Source organism: Aspergillus tubingensis (genome assembly GCF_013340325.1).
Source record: "Aspergillus tubingensis WU-2223L DNA, scaffold_4, whole genome shotgun sequence".
NCBI lineage: Eukaryota > Fungi > Ascomycota > Eurotiomycetes > Eurotiales > Aspergillaceae > Aspergillus > Aspergillus tubingensis.
Window position 1 is genome coordinate 2,078,218 of NW_023336278.1, and position 20,965 is coordinate 2,099,182.

General features: G+C 51.1%; 5 protein-coding genes across 5 annotated transcripts; 3 read left to right on the plus strand and 2 right to left on the minus strand.

Annotated features, from left to right (window-relative positions):
* Window positions 1-1,302: 1,302 nt before the first annotated feature.
* On the minus strand, window positions 1,303-4,664 carry AtWU_03236 (putative PHD finger domain protein; the record flags this gene model as incomplete). Its single annotated transcript, XM_035498349.1, has 6 exons — window positions 1,303-1,738; window positions 1,801-2,580; window positions 2,637-4,019; window positions 4,089-4,293; window positions 4,388-4,397; window positions 4,623-4,664. 6 exons carry the CDS (start codon window positions 4,662-4,664, stop codon window positions 1,303-1,305), a joined length of 2,856 nt encoding a protein of 951 aa, XP_035354242.1.
* Window positions 4,665-6,759: 2,095 nt separating this feature from the next.
* On the minus strand, window positions 6,760-8,466 carry AtWU_03237 (curved DNA-binding protein (42 kDa protein); the record flags this gene model as incomplete). The annotated part of the gene is made up of 5 exons (XM_035498350.1): window positions 6,760-6,950; window positions 7,018-7,830; window positions 7,901-8,005; window positions 8,076-8,159; window positions 8,439-8,466. The coding sequence occupies 5 exons, from the start codon at window positions 8,464-8,466 to the stop codon at window positions 6,760-6,762; spliced, it is 1,221 nt and encodes a 406-aa protein (XP_035354243.1).
* Window positions 8,467-10,431: 1,965 nt separating this feature from the next.
* On the plus strand, window positions 10,432-14,376 carry AtWU_03238 (GMC family oxidoreductase; the record flags this gene model as incomplete). The annotated part of the gene is made up of 8 exons (XM_035498351.1): window positions 10,432-10,617; window positions 10,669-10,741; window positions 10,810-10,880; window positions 10,935-11,317; window positions 11,377-11,564; window positions 12,523-12,828; window positions 12,936-14,112; window positions 14,181-14,376. The coding sequence occupies 8 exons, from the start codon at window positions 10,432-10,434 to the stop codon at window positions 14,374-14,376; spliced, it is 2,580 nt and encodes an 859-aa protein (XP_035354244.1).
* Window positions 14,377-15,031: 655 nt separating this feature from the next.
* AtWU_03239 (endonuclease/exonuclease/phosphatase family protein) lies at window positions 15,032-15,928 on the plus strand (the record flags this gene model as incomplete). Its single annotated transcript, XM_035498352.1, has 1 exon — window positions 15,032-15,928. One exon carries the CDS (start codon window positions 15,032-15,034, stop codon window positions 15,926-15,928), a length of 897 nt encoding a protein of 298 aa, XP_035354245.1.
* A 1,643-nt stretch (window positions 15,929-17,571) lies between these two features.
* Window positions 17,572-20,100, plus strand: AtWU_03240 (SWI/SNF chromatin-remodeling complex subunit SNF5; the record flags this gene model as incomplete). The annotated part of the gene is made up of 2 exons (XM_035498353.1): window positions 17,572-19,653; window positions 19,765-20,100. 2 exons carry the CDS (start codon window positions 17,572-17,574, stop codon window positions 20,098-20,100), a joined length of 2,418 nt encoding a protein of 805 aa, XP_035354246.1.
* Window positions 20,101-20,965: the final 865 nt, after the last annotated feature.

Below are 20,965 nucleotides of genomic sequence, written 5' to 3' on the forward strand. Positions count from 1 at the left end.
ACCAGGCCCAACCTAGTACGTAGTATCACTAACCTCCAGGACAAGAGAAGGAAGGAGGAATCGAAGGATCATTCTGCTTTAAGCCGACTTTTCTGCGAGTAAATCCCGTAGTGCGGTAACTTGCCCGGATACTACGGAACCACAAGGGCGAAAGGAGGGAATTAGTACGACTACTATTACTACCACACTTCTAAAGGGGGATATTGAGTGGATGGAACGGCAATAAGTGTAAAATGCATGAAATTTCAGAAATGGATATTTGTGTGTTGGTAGACCGAGACGCACCACTGATCATGAAAATTTAAGGGGTAGGTCCCTTTTGGATCTGGTTGGTGTGGTGCGTCTCGGTCTACCAACGTTGTCTAAAAAAACATGAGAGTAGAAAACAACTTGGCCCATCTCTCTTGGGTAGACCGAGACGCACCACTATTTCTAGGGGTAGGTCCCTTTTGATGTGGTGGATGTGGTGCGTCTCGGTCTACCCAACATTGTCTGAAAAACACACATGAGTGAAAAAAAGATTGGCCCATCTCCCCCGGATGGACCGGTCGGGGGAGATGGGACCGGGCATTGAAAAAGTAAGAAAAAGTAAAAAAAAGAAAACCTTGAAATGGGAAAGGAACATGAAAATGCCTCGCAGCTATTGCTGCGTTTCTTATGCAACATTCAATCAATATGCCCAAGGATGCCATGCTCTGTATGCGCCGAATGTTCAATAAGCCGAAATGGGACCATGGTTTTTTTTTTGCACAGAAAAGAATAAAACCATCTAATATGGAAACTGTAGTAGGACGCCGACGCCTGATTCCCTAATGCCACGGGTGATCCCTGCCAACCACCGCGATGCGCCGCGCCAAACCGAAACATGAACAGCAATACAAATAGTAGTTAACCAAGGTCGTAGCATGGCGTAATAATATAGAAGGTTGAAGAGTTAAAATCTTTGTAAAGCATGCGCCGACTTGGTCTGGCGCAAGTGACACTGACAAGGCGAATCATCGCCAATATGTGACAACCGATAGTGTCTCAGTGCGGAGACACCGGTTGTGTTTTTCATCTATGCACAGAGGATCAGCCTGGTGTTTCTTTTCCTCTCTTTTATTTGTCCTTTTGTTTTGATATGTGTTTTGGAATTTTTTTGTCAAGTTTTTTTGTTTCTTTTTCTTTTCTTTTTTCGGCTTTGCTGTTTGTCTATCGAGAGCGGAATGGCTGTTCCCGACAGAAAGTTGCCGTGACCGGCAACGTAATAGGCTCCGAGTAAATTGATTCGATGATGGGGTTTGACTGTGACGGTATTTGAAGTTATTCCTCTGATGGAACGGCGATGGACTGAGTGCTGGCTGGCTGGGGCGACTCCGACTGCGCATTCAGCACCTGAATGCGTTGTTCAATTAAATTCTGTAGAGCACGAAGAGAGGCGATCTCCGTGTTGGCCGAGGGAAGATCGGGCGGAGCGTTTGCCTTGAGTTGGTCTATAAGCAAACCGATCTTTCCATCTTCAGGCCCTTGCCTAGTAGGTCCGTCGCCCTGTGCGAGTGAGATGAGGTTCGCGGCCGCTTCCCGCTCAGCGATAGTGCGTGAGTTCAAGATCGTAGCCGCTGTGTCCTCTTCCGGAAGAGCAGGCTTCTGGGACGAGTAGAATGCATTGGCCTTGGCCACGAGCTTGTCGAATTCTGAGGTGGCATAGTCCAGATATTTGCCCGCAGCCTCCTTCATCAGCTTGTATTCTTCGTTTTCCCTTCTCCACAAGTCAGACAAGTCAGAGATTTAACCAACAATCACGCTTAGGAGTCTACTCACCTCTTAACTGTTTGGATGAAGTCCATTTTTAGACCGCGCTCTGACACACGGTACATGATACCTTCCTCTTCCTGTTCCTCCATTCTCTCAACCTCTTCCTCATCTGGAAGGACTTCGACGTCGACCATTCGGGGTCGCTTCGGACGACGAATGCGCTTTAGCACATCGTATCCCTCTTCGTCCTTGACCCAGTATTGTAGATCATGCCACACGTGGTTAGGGCACATCCAGCTGTGGTTCCTACGATTACTTCCGCCTTTCTGAATGGGAGGCATGGGCATAGGCGGGTCACAACAATCCATGTGGAAAGCACAAGGACAATAGTCGCACTGGATGATGGGCTGACGGCCGCCACTCGTGCGACCGCAAGCTGCGCAAAGAATCACATTGCCTTTGGCATCCTGTGTTCGTAGCAGATAAGGGTCATCATAACGGCCATGGCGGGCTCCTCGGCGGGGATAGAACTTGGGAAGTGGCACGACCTCATCGTATTTGTTCTCTTCGCCCGTAGCCACACCGGTGAAGTAATCGCGGATGCCAAGGGGTAAGAGGTAGTCTTTCTGTGGAGCGTTGTCCAGGGAACCCAGCAAAGACGTCATAGGCTTTGACAACGAGCATTTCGGGCAAAACCAATCCCCCTCTGGAGGGTTTGCCGGGTCCAATGGCGGGTTAAGACAGGAGAAGTGGAAAGAATTTGGGCAGCCATCGCAACACAACAGCTGGCCGCTTCCGTTACAATTGTGGCAAAAGTCGTTGTTCTCCTGGCGTTCGTTGTCGCTTCTGCCAGCATGTTAGTGTTCAGAGGAACAAGTGGTAAAGAGACAAGGAGAACTTACGTCAGGGTAGGTGTCAGTCGTCGGTTGTCGCCGGCATCACTACTGGCTGGACTCTCAGAGCGCTGTCTGCTACTCACGCCAGCTCCCAGTGATGCTGGTTGAGATCTACTGGCTGCAGTGGGGACAGGAGATGGCACATTAGACTGTTGTGGGTCAGAAGCCAATGAGGAACGCATCTGACTTTCCAAAGCTATAATGGTTGGGAGAGGCTTCTGCAGGCGAGTACGTTTGATTCGTGCCTCTTCCTCGGGGTTCGGCTCGTCTTCAAGCGCATGCTTCTGTGGGGGAGCCGTAGCAGCACTGGGCGGGGCGACTGGCTCCTTCTTCTTAGGTGCACCCCTTTTGGCCTTTCTACCCCTGGCGCGAGCACGGGAAGTTGCCGCTCCAGGAGCCATGCCGGGGGCAAAAGTCTCAGCATCAAGGGATACCGCCGAAGAGAGTGATGAAATGCTGCTGGCCGACCGGGGGCGAGCCAAGACAGGTGCCGTGGCAATGTCTTCGTCGGCTTCCGCCTGGACCTCCTTCCATGCAGCGCGCATAACACTCTGGAAGGCTGAGCGTTCCCGCGGGCCGGGATTTTCCTGGCAGATGCCGTCGAGAATGGAAAGCGCAAAAGGGTCTTTGTTGCATGTCTCCCACAATCTGATGAGACCGCGTGAAACAGGGCGATTGTTGGTCTCTAGCGCCAGTCGGAGGGCTTTTTCGACAGCAACCTTGATCCGATCGACGTCTACATCGGTCGATGTAGGAACAGGCAGAGAAGTAAAAGCAGACATGTCCGGCGAGGCCTTGTTCTTAGTAGACAGAGGTTCGTCCATCGGCTCTTCGGCGGGCGTTAAGGGGGTCTGAGGTTTGGTATCACCTCCCTCGCCGTTCGGTGTGGCCCGTGACTCCTTCTTCGCAGAGATGTTCTGGACACTGGGCTTGATAGGTGCCAGTCCAACCTTGCGCAAGTCGGCAGCCGACGGCATGGTTCCCAGTGGGCGCATACTGGACAGTACGGGGTTCGCGTGATGGGACACATTACACCATGGCGTGTCTGCGAAGCTGGGTTCAGGCTCTCTCAATGGTGGTTCAACCCATCCGGCACTGCTATCAAGAAGATTTGTATCACTCAGAGTGTCTGAAGCCTCATTCTTCGATTGTTCCAAACGCGACTGGGTGCGAGAGGGCGGGTCCTGAGGAGGATCGGTAGCCACGCGGCTGTTCCAGCCAGTGCGGCGCTGCTTGCGAGGCCGTGTAGAATCGGTGAGCGAAGAAGCAGTGCTTGCAGTAGTAGGTGCGCCAAGTGGAGTGGAGGGGCGAGAGTTATTCGACCAGGCGTGGGACGACGAACGGAGATTCGGAGCCATTGTTGTAGACAGGGCTCGCAAGTTGCAACGGCTACAGAGCCAGGGTTAGCCTGCGAAAACAAAAAGTTGCGACAGACGAATTGAAATGGCAATTACTCACTGATTAATAGATTCCAAGCAAACACCGAGCGTGCCCAGCGTGGCTGGTTGGAATCGAGGCCAGCCCGCGCGCTGTCTGCGGGTTGATGGAAGGAAGAAAGGTTGCGGAGTTGGAGTGCCGGAAGTTTTCGAGTCCCAATCAGGCCTCCCTCTAGGGGGTTCGCCGCGGAGCTCTGTCAACCACGAAATTACCAGACACCCTCGATCTGATTTCCATGTACATTAGATTCTTGAAACTGGATTTTGTGTTGTATAGAATAAAAGACTTATTGTCTTCATTTTCTGGAGTGGAGTGCTTACTAGAGTGACCCTATGATACGCGTCAAGGGGCCGTGAGATAGAATCGTAATAAGAGCCAACACAACTCTGTAAATGCTGCCTAAGTGCCTTATATGACACAAGCTGCAATAGGATCGAGGATGTGTAGAAACTAAAATGAAGGCTGAGTTATTTCAGAAAGTTTTCAAGTCCTGTGATTGGGTCAGCCGTTCAACATCCTGAAGCTTTCCAAGTCCAAGTCTGATGCCCAACGCACGCGGACTATATGGAAGCGTCCTGATGATACAACGAGGTCCATCCAGTGCCTTAAGGTACATACAACAGCAGGAGAGGACACAAGAAGACAAAAGCACGAGCACCGACTTGGTCCGTAGGAGTAAGCCAAGCTCTGGGGAAGGAGAACACACGCGCAGAACACAGCTCCAGGACTATAACCAAACCTACCAGGTACGACAAAGTCAATCAGCTATTCTTGGAGCAGTTTCTTCTGCTGTAGCTGATACAAAGATGGCGTATTGGAAGGAAGAAGACACGATGTATGTGCCGATGTAGATGCAAAGAAGGAGATTGCTGGATTCAACGACAAAGAACAAACTGGTGAAGCGTTTGAAACCACAAGCAAAGCGAACCTTCTCTAAAAGGCAGACAAACGAAGAAGATGATGGATAAGCGGAAGAAGATGTAGGTTAGTGCAGAGGAATGGATGAATGGGAAAGTTTGAAGAGAAACAAGGAAGCAGGAGAGCAGCGTCCGGAAACTCAGAAGAAAGGTCAAGTTCGCAAACGAGGATTCTGCAATGTGTTATACACAACGCGTGTGTTTTCTATGCAGAAAGATCGTGGCTGACTTCTCTGGAAAGGTTCCGATATCAGACTGATGAGTAGGAGGGGTTGACGATGCGGAAGAGCAAGGAGATGTGATTCTTGAACGTGTTGTTCAGGTAATAACTTGAGCTACACGTTGTAGAAGAATGATCAAGAATGAGAAGAGAAGAGAAATCGGAAGGGGGAAAGCGAGTAGTTAAGAAAGCTGTTGTGGCTGGGGTTCTTTGGGGAAAGTGAAGCAAGTGAGTGAATGATACTCCGATGTCACTGAGAGCGAGTTTGCAGCCGCGGGAAAAGAAGGGTACGACACTGCTGCAAGTATTCTAGAGAAGTAGACAGCAGATGTTCCTCCTGTATTCAGAATAACAAACCGTCCAGAGATGATGGAAGTCGGCAGGAGAACTTTGGGTAGGAAGTGGAAAGGGGAAAGGCACAGGGAAGGGAGAAGATGGAAGATGGAAGAGGAAGGATTGGGGAGAAGCCAGACGGAGGTCAGTTGGCCCACTCCTTCAACCTCCATGCCCTCTCAACTCCAGACTGCCCAACACACCCTCTAGGAAGCTCTCAGTGAATGAGCTGGGACGGGCTGAATATAGTATGTTCACTCAAATCAACCTTCTTGGAGAGACAGCTGGTCCTCCTTCACTCCGTGCCTCCCGCCCCAAGCCACCAAACTAGCTGGATTCACTGCCGGTATATGGCTATTTGTGCTGAGCCCTACTGTTGAATAGAACGAATAGTCTACTTGGAAGAGAGAGAAACTATCAGATCCAAGCTTAATGATACTGACAAAGAGAACTACTAAATGTTGCCTTTCCTTAAGCCTTTGTCGGGGGTGGCGTGGCGGCAACGGCTGGGCAAGCAACCTGCCTCTCCAATATGACAGTCTCCCGAGATATACCACACCCCCTTAAAGCACCGAAAGAGATGATTTAATGCTTGATTGACCGGAAAGCTCATCGGGGGCGAAATATCCTCTTCTCTGGAGGCCCTGGGGAAGGTGCCGGGTTATGCTGATCTCACCGTTAGATACAACTGAACTCCGAACGGATCATCCTACATAATCCCATTGCCTGCACATAAAAGCGAGTAGAAAGAAATCATTCCGGGAACACCTGCATTCATGTATAAATGCGGCAAAGGTAAAAGCGTGATATGCAACATCGGAGGCAAATTTCAGACCGGTATACATGGGCCGGATAGATCTAGTAATGTTGATGGAAAGCAAGATGTTCTGCCTCATTTTTTTTTGCTTCTTTTTATTCAAGCATTTACATATCGCATCTTCTGAACTTCTGAACTAGTTATGTGACAACAGGTTTTGTAATAGGGTATTATGGAAGACATCAGTCTCCCACATGGCTCATCTTTCGCACGGATTTCCCCCATCCCTCATCATCTGCAGAACTCTCTGGATGCAGCTCCAAAAAGGATCGTTGTAATGGCGCGCATCGCCAATGCTTCGGTATGACGAAGAATGTTTCCTGCAAAGAAATCATAGGCTTTCATTTGAGCCAAACCAACACGCCCACGGACACGGCAGACGTGACGCCCAGGTCAGACGATGATTTACTCGTCAGCCTTCTTGGCGGCGGTCTTCTTCTTGTTGTTCTTGTTCTTCTTGGAGCCGGTGGATCTGGCCAACGGGCGCTCGAGGATCGCAAGGATCTCCTCGTCCTCGATCTTCTTGTCCGTCTGGAACTTGGAAAGATCAGGGGTGGTGGGAGCGGCAAGACGGGTGATGCCGTTCTTGGTAATAGCTAGAGCCTTGTTAGAAGAGATATCTTCTGGGGTAACCGTAGATCAATAGGAATAGGCAAAACATACCAAGAGTGGTCAGGACGCGGGAGACGGGAGCGTTGTCGGCATCACCGGCGGGCTCGTACTGTCTCAGGACACCACCACGGACACACTCGACAACACCAACCTTGGCAGACTTCTCATCATCCAGCTGGCGCAAGCTGAAGGGGAAGGTGCCGAACTTCTTGACGATCTCGGAGAGAGTCTGTCTGGAGCTAGGGCGCTTGAGGCCGTAGGTGGTGGTGGTACGGCGGTGGAGAGTGGCACGGTGAGGGAGGGTCTTGACCTTTCCGGATCCGAGAGACAGACCAAGCTCAACACCCCAGACTTCACCGACCTCGGGGACACCCTCGCCCTTGACACCAGCGCCGGGCGAGAGGATGATCTTCTTCTCGCCTTCAATCTCGTTGCGGTTAAACTGCCAGCTGGTGGTGTTCTCGACAACGTTGCAGTCGTAGGCCTTAGCGACCTTCTCAATCAACTGAGTGATCTGAGCCTGGGTAGGAGCCTTCTGGGCAGCGGCCTTCTGCTTCTCCTCATCAGTTCCGCTGGCGAGCAGGCCAGGGGGAACCATGAGTCTCAGAAGAAGCTCGTTGGCGTAGTGAGTGGCGTGGATAAGGTCAGCCTCGCGGCCGGTCACCACATCGGCGGACGAGTTGCTGTCGGCGACAACGACCATGTCGCAAACGATGGTACCGAAGCCATCGATCTGAGCACCAAGCTGGATCTTGGCGATCTCACCGGCCTTCAAGATGGTCTCGGCCTCCTGAGCGTCGGACACCAGGGGAGTGTAGGGAGTCACATAGGAGCTGGGAGAGACAGTGGTGGGGTGAGCGATACCTTTCCCCGGCGCATCACGTTAACTCGCTGATCTGACACTGATTTCTCCGGACTAACAAAGGGAACATACCCTTCTGGATCTTCTTGCCCTTGTAGACCTTGGCAATCTCCTCCTCGAGAAGCTGGTCACCCTTCTGGCAAAGCTCAACGATCTTGCTGCCCTCAACACACCATCCTAGCATCACGAGATTAGAATTTCGTAGCCCTAAACAAGGCGCAGACGCCCGGGTCGAGTAATCACACACCTGAGACGGCTTCGAGAACCTTCTGGGAGATCTGAGCAGCGGTCTTGTACTTGGTCAAGGTGTCGGGGTTGTTGAGGGTGTAGTCTAGAAATGGACCAAGGCCGGGTTAGTTAGGGTGGAGAGCGAACAGGCATGTTTAAGCCGGAGATTGTAGGGTGATGATAGAAATGAAGATATTTGACAGGCAGTTCAAGACGAGGGCAGGTTGCGATCGTTCCGTAACGCTCGCCCGCTGCTCCAGAGTCGTCGCCAAACCTAAGCCGAACCATGACGACGAAAGCAAGCGGGAGCCCACAAACGCCGGAGCTTTTTTCAAATTGGAGGGACCAAGAGGGGTAGCTGGGATATGGCATGAGCACTTACCAACCTCGGGGGCCTGAGTCTCAGCCATTGTGTATCGATAGGGGGATCCTCGCGCTGCTGCGAGGAAGGATTACAGATGAAGGTATCTGGGGGAGCAGTAGTTCTAGCACAACAGTAAGAGAAAAGAGGAAAATGGACTCTGCTGGAGAGCTGGAGAACCTTACTAGTAGTGAGAATGGAGTCGTGTGCACCGCACCGTATTATTTACCACCAATACACCTGGAGCGGGGGCTTCGGCCTGGTTTTTCGCTGCGTTGGCGGTGGGGTTCTCTTCCCTTTCCGAGTAGGGCTTGGTAATCTGGATGTTTTGCTGTTACCCTCCGCTATTGTGCAGCTGACCGCCTACCATTTCTTTCCATTTAGTAACAAAACCTTAGTAGTTTGTTTCGTTGCCTGCTTGACTGGCTGGCCCTTTGACGCCCAACCCGCTATTCAGCATTCCCCTTCACATTAACTACTCCGGACTCTCCTGTCTTCTGGTAATTGATTGGGTTGGCCAATGCTCTGTCTTGTAGAACCCCTTGAGCTTTTCTTTCGAGCTTCAGACGGTTACCGAGCGAAGTTATCCCGTGACAGGCGTACAACTTCTCTTGATCATTCCCATCCTAATGATTGCCCCATGTCATACCAAGTAAGTGCAAGTTCCAGATTATCCAGTATGACATCACACCCTCAGGTCTCAGTCGCCACAAGTTGTTCTCATCATTACTGCTTGCAAACCGATCGCTTGCGAGATCTTCAACCTAGACTGTACCCCCTCCACTGTAGTTACTGTAGTACACAGTAGGACAAACCTCCTCCTTGGCATTAGTAGATGGCACGAACCGGACTGCGGAGGTTTTGTCGATTGAAGGTTCAGGCCGCTGTCAAACCTGCTACAGCACGTGAGACCTGCAAAGCCAGAATGAAGGTCTCCTGAAAACGACTCCAGGAATAAGTAATGGGATGGTTGAGAGTGCTAAACGATCGCTGTGTGTCAATCCAGCGGAGCCGAGACCACGGCGGAACAGCGCGACTAGAGTCATTGTTTCTTCTTCTGCGTAGTACTTTTTATTTTCAATGATATTTATGCAAGATTTTCCTTCGCTTTCGTTATGGGAAAGGTTGCTGCGTGGCTGACCGTCTATGCTCCACGTAAACCCAGACAGAATCGTTGGCTGGCACATGGCTTGACTGAGCAGAAAGTACGCGGGCCACGGCTCATGCACGCTGGCTAGGATTTAATATCTCTGAGCCAGCAACTAACAGAAACTAGCTTCGACCATTGGTTTGGTTTCGATATTATAAGAAAAAGAAATGGTGCTCAGACCATGGATGTGCTCCAGAACTGCGAAGGAATCTAGTGCTTGCTGAAGGAGAGCCTCGCCATGTGATGATAGTGCTGATCTACTACTTAATTTTCCCATGTTCTTCGGGCTATCCCGCCAAGCCTATCCCACTTGATGACTACTCGTGTGTTCTGCTGAGATGAGACCATGGCAAAATCAATAATAAGCACATATTATAGGATAAGAGAAACCCTGCAAGGCAATGGGCACACCCAGCCATCTGTGCAGCAAAAATAATAAGTAAGAGAAGGGTGGAGTGTTCCAAGTCTGTCACTGCCTCATGGCCCGCTAACGTGCATCCACCATCCACGCTTCATGGCTACTTTTATTGATCAATGGCTTCCTTCCAGCCTACCCGAAGTCTGCAGGATTTGGCCCCCCCGCCCATGTGTGACCACCACATGGATGTCCTGCAGATTTTCGGGGCTTACCTTCTCTCTGACGGGCCCCTTATACCGCCCCAGCGTTGAGTTTGCTTGAAAAGTTTGGGGGCGAAGGCCTAATCAACAATGCGTTCTGACAGGATGCGAAGTTACGGTCTTATATACGCCCCTCTCCTCGTCAGACGAGCGCAATGTCCTTGAGAGGCATCGTTGTATCGGCCTCCCGATGTGTCACCCTTCCCTTTACACGGGTGCGTTTTATCAGTGCCCGCAGCCGGCATCATGGGCTCGATTACAGAGGCAATAGGAAAGCGCACAGCAGAGCTGTCTCATGATGGAAGGGATGTGGCCATCACCTTGGCCGTGTGCCTTTTCCTGGCAACACTCACCACGGGTCTCCGCTTCTGGTTGTCCAGAAGACGAAGGCCGTTATTCTCCATGCCAGAATCCATGACGCTCGCGTCCTTGGTAAGTCTTGTTAACGCATTTCTCGCCGACAATACAAAAGGCCCCTTGTAGGTCCTTCTAGCTCACTATCTGACGGCATTTTTGCAGCTTTTATTCTACTCCTACGCAGTGGCGACCTACTTGAGTATGTTTTCGTTACTACCCTAGAATCGGACTTGTTGGATTCTAACGGATGTCGCATTTGCCTACTAGTTCTGACAATCGGGCACGGTGGCTACCCAACGTCTCAAATACAGAGCTGGCGGCTTACTTTCACACTCAAGGTATGTATGCACCCAATAGGCTGCCAACGCTTCGATACTAATGACTGCATACAGTGTGTCTACTATCTTCGGTTGGCTTACGCCACAGGACTGGGCTTGGTGAAATGCAGTATCTTGATAGCCCTGTTCAGATCCCTCGCTGCTTCGTCCAAGGCCGCTCGACATGCGATCTTGGTCATCATGGCGGTCTGCATTTCCTGGAGCCTTGGGGCTACCCTCATAAGCCTCTTAAACTGTCGCCCATTGAGCTACAACTGGAACCTGCAACATTCGGAAGGCCACTGCATCAATCGAAATGCTGCCTTTATGGCAGTGAGCATCATTGACGTTGTGACAAATGCGGCAATCTTAATTTTGCCGCTGCCTAGAATTATAAGAACAAAGATTACCCGACCGGAGAAACTAGTAATGATCAGTCTTCTGATTTTGGGGTTATTGTAAGTAACTCGACACTGCCTCTTTCAAGCAGGGCGGGCACTAACATGCTTCCAAACAGTGTTGTTGCCATTACTGCGGTCCGCACAGTAACCATCGCCAGAACGGACTTTTCTGCCATTAACGACCATGGCAAGATGATCAGCATTTGGACGACGGTGGAGTGGACGGTGGCGCTTATGATAGCCAATTCTCCTGTGCTGTGGCCTTTGCTCGACTGGCTCGCTCCTTTCCATTCTATGGAGAACGGTCCATATGAACGATCGGCATACAACCCTTCATGTCACTTGCTAAAGCGTCTGCGACCAACGACTTTGCATGAATGCACTCAAACATTAACATCGAAGACGGCGGTCACGGAGACAGGCTCCGTCCACTCATCTCGATCTATCATTCGAGGGTTCGGGGCCAATTGGACAGAGGCAATCGGGCAGGCACAACAGCCAGATCCTTTTCTATCGTTAGAGCCGGGCGCAGTGCGAGTGCAGACTGAATGGTCAGTGGAACGGTCATCAGTGGGGAGACTGGATCGATTAAGGCCGGGCAGAAAATGATAGCGAAAATGACAATAAAAATTGTAGCATCCCCACCCACTTTCAGATAAACTTCCTAGTCGCAACTCCCATACGACATTCTGTATTTCGTTACTGCCAAATGTGTTTCCGCTTGGGCTGAAACAAGAGTGACATTCCTTTCATCACACGCGTTCCGTCCCTCAACCAATCATTCACCAACAGGCTAAAATCTGACTTACATGCAAGTTCCCGTGGTGGGATTGGGGGTCTTTTTTCTTTTTTTCGCAGCCTTGTCATGCACTACCTCGTGTTCTGCCATCCTTCGGCGCATCTTGTACCTACAATGTACAGGGTAAATACGGGCGAAATTTGGCAGGGGTGCGCTCGGGCAGGCTCAACTCTCACCGGTCAGACTATTAAATCGGGTCAAGATGGAGCTGGCGGCCTTAATTGACGTCACCAAATGCCTATGGAGATCCCTAAGGTATATGCTGGATTTAGTTTCCATTCCATCAACACCTATTCTGCTTGGTGCATTTGACAGAAAAGTCTGAGTAGGCTGACGAGCGGGGTTAATGCCCCCTTTGATCCCTGTAGAAGTTCTGTGATCGACTTCTATACTCCTTCCGAACCCCAGGTATAATATCCCTTTTTTATACCCCACCATGCTAACGCCCCCTAATCTAAACCAGCCCCTGTGGATACCAATATGACTACAAGTGAGCAATTTGACTACGTTATTGTCGGTGGTGGTACAGCTGGCTGTGTCCTAGCCTCACGGCTGAAGCAATACAACTCCTCTTTGTCGATCTTGCTTATCGAAGCCGGCCCTGATGCCAGCAACCACCCCCTCGTACCAGACGGAAGTAAAGCCACTCAGTTACTGGGATCAGAGCTTGATTGGACATACGAGACGGTGCCGCAGATACATCTTTCTGATCGTGTACTCTCAAATCACGCGGGGAAGGCTCTGGGTGGTAGTACCACAATCAACAGTGGTGAGCTTTAGCAATCATAGATCGGAATCCTGAACTTTGAGGTGGCGACGGTGGGTTCTTTTTCGTTATACAGTCCAGAGCTGATGAACTTCATGTGGTGCAATTAGGCGGATGGATGCGAGGTGCAAAAGAAGACTATGACCTCTGGGCCAGCTTAGTCGGTGACTCTCGATGGAGCTACCAAGGTCTCCTGCCTTATTTCCGGAAGCTTGAGCATCACTTCGATCCTTCGGCCGACCCCGAAGTTCATGGCTTTGATGGCCCTATCAAAACTGAGTCCGTTTCGTCTACAGGCCGCAGGTACCCTCTTCGTCAACTGGTGCAAGAGGCCTGGAATTCCATTGGTGTAACATATAACCCCGACATCAATTCTGGCAGTCCTTATGGGCTGGCTGAAGTTGTTGAGAATCGCGAGAACGGGATGCGACAAATGTCGAGCTCCGTTTATCTGCTAGATGTGGAGATCATGACTAAAACCCTGGTCAAGCGAGTGCTAGTGGAGGAACGTGGGAGTCAAAAGGTTGCAATAGGTGTAGTATTGGAGGATAAGGACGAAAGCCAGATCATGGCACGTCAAGAGGTTATCATTGCTGCGGGCGCATATCGTACCCCTCAGCTCATGATGCTGTCGGGTATTGGCCCAGCGGAAGAATTACGAGCACACGGGATCAATGTTGTCCTTGATCTTCCGGATGTGGGCCGTCACTTTGCGGACCATGTAGCAGTCTCGCAATGGTGGCAGTTGAAGCACCCAGAGAATGGGCTAGCAATTGGATCACCCGCCTTCACTGACCCAGCCTTCTTCCGAGGAAATCCCATTGACTTTGTGGCCTTAGATTCAGTGCCTCTCGATGGTTTTCGGCAAGCACTGGCCAAGGACGACCCCAATTGCAACCCAGATGAGCATCCGCTGATTACCTCCCAGCGCGTGCATGTGGAAACCTTTGCCGTCTATGTGGCGCACAACGCTCAGGACCCTAGCATCGCAGTAGACGGTACACATATTACGACAGGCGTGTCCTGTATGCTTCCAACTTCTCGGGGCAGCATCAAGTTAGCAGATCGAGACGCCCGAAGCGCACCTCGCATTGATCCTAATTACTGTGCTACCGAGGCTGATCGATATGTCCTGCGTGAGGGACTTCGGAGATTGCGAGAAGTCTTATGCGATACTCCAGCGGGACAGGAAATGATTGTTTCAGAAACAGTCGAAGAGAAATATCTACCCTTAGGTCCTGATACGGATGATGAAGCTATCGATGATCTCATCCGTCGTCGAGCTGCGTAAGACCATATTTGCTCTGCCATACTACATATCATTATGTGGGAGAGAATAATGCTAATGAGCACAGGACACTGTACCATCCTACGGGCGGTGCTTGCATGGGCAAAGTGGTTGATAGCGATTTACGCGTCAAAGGAATTGAAGGTTTGCGAGTTGTCGATGCGAGCGTAATTCCGACTCCATTGAGCACACATATACAAGCGTGTGTATACGCGTTGGCTGAACAAGCTGCGGACATTATCTCGGGTGTTTGTAGGGTTTAATAACTGTTTTTGTCACATAGCAGACGCATGTTATTAGTACTAGTCAGAGTCATATTCTAGTGTAATGATATACTATCAATGTCCTTACTAGCAGCAATATATATATCAATAAATTTTCGTAACTCTTCACAACGGTGTACAACTTTCAGAAACGTTAGAATACTACTTCCCTACGTGACTACTTTTTACAAATATTGCGAAAGAAACTTAATATAGATTGAGTCATTGTCAATGTCTGGTGTGTCGGCATAGTCGGCCTCTCCCGCTCAAGAGAAGTAATGGCGGAGGTGGCCTTTGTAGCAGACGACATGTCCTTCAATTATGGATAGGAAGCCGCAGCGAAGAATGCCCCGATAGACGGAATCCTCCTCAAGCTATTTTCTGTTAAAATGACAGATACACAACCGTAACTCATATAATTAGCCTTGTGTTCCCTAAGTAGTCGTACTTACTGGTTTCAACTGATGTTACATGAGAGTCTCATGCAGGTCTGGTCCAATCACAAGATCAATCATCGGAGGCGACCTCACCCCCTCACCTTTTTCAGTACTTAACCCAACTTCGTTTCAACTCTTATATTATTTCCATCGCTAGTGAGTAATTCATTTCCTAATTATTAGTCTTGTCTACTGTAATTCTTGTCCTTCAAACCACCATGAGGGTCGCGACAGAGCTCCCCCTTCGCATCCTTACACACAACATCCGATATGCTACCTCCTCACCTTTCAAAGGCGAGCGCCCCTGGGCAGACAGAGTACAGCTTCTCTTGAATGAGCTGCAGTACAACACACGCCATGCGGAAGGCTTTATCTGTCTACAGGAAGTCCTACACAACCAGCTGGTTGACATCCTCACTGGACTCAATGCTTTCAAGCAGAACAATGCGTGGGACTATATCGGCGTGGGACGAGATGACGGCTGCAAAGCAGGCGAATATTCGCCTATCCTCTTCCAACCTTCCATCTGGCAACTACGACACTGCGAGACTGTCTGGTTATCTGAGACGCCCGACACTCCATCCAAGAGCTGGGATGCTGCCTCGATCCGCATCGTGACCATCGGTGTCTTTACCCACCGTGCCAGTCGCAAGACGATCTTGGCGATGAATACCCACCTGGACGATCAAGGGTCTCGGTCCCGACTAGAAGCAGCCCATATTGTTCTGCATAAGTTGCAGGAGTATCGGACTGGGAAAGCCTTTGGCCCCATGATCTCGGGGATGTTCCTGACAGGGGACTTCAATAGTCAGGAAGACCAAGAGGCGTATACCGTCTTGACGGCGCCGGAGTCACCTTTGGCAGACGCAGCGAAGTTGGTAAACCCTCGGGAGCATTACGGAAACCACAAAACCTGGACGGGGTTTGGCCATGAAGGACAGGATCCGACGCGCATTGACTACGTACTGCTCGAGTCAACGGCAGACAAGGTTCTTAGCCATGGTCGTCAGCCATGGGCAGTGGAGGGCTATGCAGTATTAGCGAACCGATTCGACGATGGGGTCTTTAACTCGGACCATCGGGCGGTGGTCATCGATGTGATGTTATACGACTAGTCACTAGTGCGAAGGCCCCATCAGCTGGCTTTCTTGTTCCCCAGAATCCCCGAATGCTTTTTATACTTCAGTAGGGATAGAAAGACGCGAATACTTAAGAAGATGGACTTTATTTTCGCGGAAGATCAGCCAGAAGTGGGAAGAAAAGAATTGATACACATCCGTACCGATCCGAAGACCCGGTCAATCCACCATCAAAACGGCTCGGTGACGCCAAGGGCCGGCAATGACGCCCTAGCGTCCCTCATTTTACCTACTCGGGAATGGTGTGGTGTCACATGACGTCCCGATGCGGGATAGCGAGCGGACACGCGCTGCTTACCATACGAGACAGCGGACGGTATTACCGCAGGCATACAGTATCCAGCGTAAGGAAGGTTACGATCAGACCAGAAGGCAAAGCAGCAGAAGAATGGACCTGGAATGGCTTCATGAGAGTCCCTAAAGGCCCTGCGAACCGGTTGCTGATTGCAGGAGACTCTCCTGGTGCTGCTGGCACCAGCCCAGCTGCCCCCTTCCCCTAGCCATTTTGCCCTCACACACGGAACCCGAGCAGACCAGACTTGTAACGGGCCGGGCAGCGCAGAAGAGCGACCTGGTTACTACCTACTTACTCTCAGTCGACCTTTTCTCGCGCCCGTTTCCCCTTCTTCCTCCTCTTCTCTCCTCTTTTTTCCCTCCCGCCGCAAAGGAAAAACCCGCCAAAAAAGCCACTACTAAGAAGTCGGGGGCAAAACCACCCAAACCACCCCACGTTCTTGTGCGATCCAACGATTGGATCGCGTTTAGCATCTTATCTGGAGATCGAATCAGGGGAGCTCGGGACCAGAAATTAAAAAGAATCGGGAGCTGGAGCTGGAAGAGTGATCGAATACCGGCCAGATCCCTCCCGGGAGCAAACGTCAGCTGATTAGCCCGGTTCTCGTCCGTTTCCTCACTTGTGAAAGGCAAAAAGAAAGACCCAGACCGGCACGCAGACCCATCCACATCTGCCTGAGTCTTGCCCTGGTACCAGCCATCCCGAGTCGCTCTGCTCGGATTACGGATATTATTGTCCCCTTCCTTCTTGGTTAGTATCATTCTTTTTTGTTGTTGTTATAATCGTGTTTCCTTTATTCTTGCTCGGTCGCGTCCCCAATTCGTCCTGCATTCCCTTCCTTCCCTTCTGCCGGTTGGTTGGTATGTCTTCTTTGCTTCCTCCCTCCCCAGCTCGTCCAGTCATCCATTGCCTTCTTAGCTGTTGTTACTCCGTGCGGCCGTGCGGCTCTTGTTGTCGGAGCGATCTCTAGTCAGGACTCGGTTGATGCGACTCACCTGGGAGTAGCTTTGCGACATGCTTGTCCGTTGCGCACATCCGACGACGTATCGCGCCTCCGCCCGGTGCGCCGTCGCGTCGCCACTACCATTGACTTTTCTACACATGGGACTCTCTCATACAACTAGCTGACTTGGATTCGTCCGATCCCACAGTCCTTCTTCAAGGATGCTGCCGTGACTGAGTGTCGTCCATTTTCAGTTATCCATCCTCGCCGCTCAATTAGTGCCTCCTCATCTCTCCACCTATCCGTGCAAGTGACGTCTGTTTTGCCTCGCCCGACACGCCAAGGACGACCGCGGAACACTTCAATCTTCCTATCCCCAGCATGCCCTCGCCTGACCTCTCTCAACCTGGACAGTTCTCAATTGACGCCCCGACAGACGAAGGACAGATTGGTTCAGGGATGTCTAACATAAGCGGGGATTATGGCGCCGTCGCGTCCGAGACTTCTTCCGGACAAGGTTCGGGCGGATCTGATGCGATTGCAGAGGGAAAGCAGAACGCAAAGGCTGTTCTCGCCGCATCAGGGGTGTCTCTAGGCTCTACCGAATCCGCCCATGACGCGTCGAATGGCAATCCATCACCTTCGTCTCAGGCAAACAGTGCCAATGGATCCGCGTCGAGTAAGAAACGATCCCGGGATGGCTCTGTTATCAACACCTCCCAATCGACAGCAGGCCTCCCCGTACGTGTACGTGAGACTCCCGCCGACAAGATTCTTCTTGAAGACTATGTCAACCGGGAGTTCCACCACTCCGCCTTGACAGCATGGCAGAATCCCAGCCAGGAGCTTCTACATCAAAAACGCGCTGAGCGCGATTACTTCTTGGCCGTACGACGCGAGAACCACATGAACCCAGCAGCTCTTTATGGTGTTGGCTACGAAGGCTTCGGCAATCAGCGTACCGATTTGCGGAATCAACATCCCCAGCTATTATATCCTGCGAATCGACGTCGTCCCGGGAACCGGCGGACTAGGGAACTCCGAATCTCCCGCAAGGATCTGAAGACGCAGAATGAACAAATTGAAGATTTAGTGCCAATCCGCTTGGATATTGACTGGGAAAAAATCAAGATCCGTGATACTTTCACGTGGAACCTTCATGATCGCGTGATTTCTCCCGACTTGTTCGCAGAGAAGCTCGTAGAGGATCTACAGATCCCTATCGAGTCGTGTGCACCGCTGATACGGATGATCTCTTCCAGTATCCAGGAGCAGCTTTGCGATTATTATCCTCAGATCTTCATGGAAGAAGAGCCATTGGATCCTCACCTCCCCTACAGCGCCTACAAGAATGATGAGATGCGCATTCTAGTAAAATTGAACATTACGATTGGCCAACATACACTGATTGACCAGTTTGAGTGGGACATCAATGATCCTCACAACTCCCCCGAGGAGTTTGCGGAGCGTATGACCGACGACCTGTCTCTCTCCGGCGAGTTCACCACCGCGATCGCACACTCAATCCGCGAACAATCACAACTTTTCACCAAATCCCTCTACATCCTCTCCCACCCCTTCGATGGCCGTCCGATCGACGATCCTGACCTGAAGACCGCATTCCTTCCTACCCCTCTGACCTCTTCCTTCCGACCTTTCCAGGCAGCAAAGGAATTCACTCCCTACCTATACGAACTGAACGAAACGGAGCTCGAGCGGACTGAGGTGTCGATATCGCGAGATCAACGCCGACAGAAGCGGTCTGTCAACCGGCGTGGTGGACCCGCACTGCCCGACCTCAAGGATCGTCAACGCACTATCCGGACCATGCTCGTCTCGACAGTCATACCCAACTGCGCAGCGTCCCTGGAGGATAGCAACGTGTACAAGCGGTCGGGCTCGAGCCGTTCTAGGCGCGCTGCCGTCGGCTTGCGGGATACCGGAGAGGAGTCCGAGGAGTCCGACAGTGACGAATCGTCAATCACCGGCTCTCCTGCTATCGGGCCTCACCTAGCTCAAGGAACGGCGCGTACACGAGGCATGAGAGGAGCTGCCAGCGCGGCGCATGCGGCACTGCGAGCGAGTCTGGGCCAGTCCGCCACGCCCGAGCCACATAACGAGGCGAGAGCCGCAAGTCGCAGGCGCGAGATCCGCGAGGAGAGCGTTGTGGAAGAGCCGGATAAGCTGCTCGTCAAGCTCAAGATCTCCAAGGAGAAATTCCGGCAATACCTCACGCATGGCCTGCAGTCAATACAAGGACTTGCGACCCCGGCAGCACAACCAGCCTCGCAGCAGAGCACACCCCAAGTTCAGACTCCCACCCCGAACCCCATGGCTCCGCCCGCCGCTCCCCAACCTGAAGCCCGTGTACCCAGCGTTCCTCCTCCCGGACAACGACCAGTCCCCGCCCAACAGATCGGAGCCGTAGATGCTCCTCATCCCCCTCAGCCAGGAGTCCCCGGGGTGAGTAACTAACGACCTATTACTTCCATCTCGTCACCTCCACACGGGCCGCAATGTCTGGCTACCGAAGAAGTGCCGCAGACAGCCACATACTAACATGATTTTATTTAGCCCCCGCCGCCAAGTTGGCTAGCAGCGGGACTCGCACGCTTAAAACTCTCCTATCCCAACGACTCTTTCGAAGGGGTCATGCGCTACACCGCTGTTGACACGGAAACCATGCTGCCGGTAGCAAACTCCAACAGTCAGCCAGGCCACAAGCTGAAATACCAATACCTCCCTCGCATTCGCTGCCACGACTGTCCGGGTAAGCTGTACACTCCAGGACCCGGCACAACAGTCGACAATTTTGAAGTACATCTCCGGAACCGCCAACACAAAGAGCGGGTGGAAGAACGAGTTGCGAAAACAGCAGCCGTAGGCGCAGCCGGGGGCAACGCATCATAGTAATTAATGATTGAATGATGGAGCAGGGGGGTGTCTATTTTTCACTCATTAACCCGCATCAATGTACACTTTATACTCTTCTTTCCCTTCCTTTATTTCACTCCTCATTGTTCCCGCCTTTGGCATCATCCTCTTGACTGTCTGTCTACTTCAAATCATTGATGTCTGTGTATGTACATGACTGAGCGATTGTTCTTGGTTTCTCATCCATCCATCCATTCTATCCTATTCTATCCCTTGATTCCATATCTCCCTCTTGTTGGATGTCTCTACTATCAGAAATGCCTTGGAAGATGGATACTCACCTTTTTACTCTTTCTCTGCTACTTCCTTCCTCTACACCCTGTCATTTCACCATACCTACCTACCTACCTCATGGTCGGCGTAAATAAGGGATCTCTTCGTTATTGTTGTGCTTCTTGGGCAGCGTTGCAAGAGAATCATCGACTACTTGGCAATTCCATCACCCTTGAATACATATTCGGTGACATATCACATACCGTAGTAAAGTTCTCTAGTAGATCCAGATACCAACTATAGATTTGTAGATTCAGTTTATGTGATAATACAACAACTACTTCGGTGCACACCGCCCACCAGCTGAGCATACAGTCCTTCACTACAGGGACCAACCAGTTTACTAGTAATTGCAGTTTAATAGTAGTGGTAGTTTAGTAGATAGAAAGCCCCGTCACATTCCAAAATCGCCATCGCCTAGTTGATGTGACGTGACTTGCTACTTGATATTTACATATACTCTTTATTGGTTTGGGTATCGTCCTGGGGTCAAGTGAGAAGGGTGATAAAAATGGTAGGATTGGGTTGATACAGGCACTGTTAGAAAAGGAAGAAAAGGCAGGAAGAT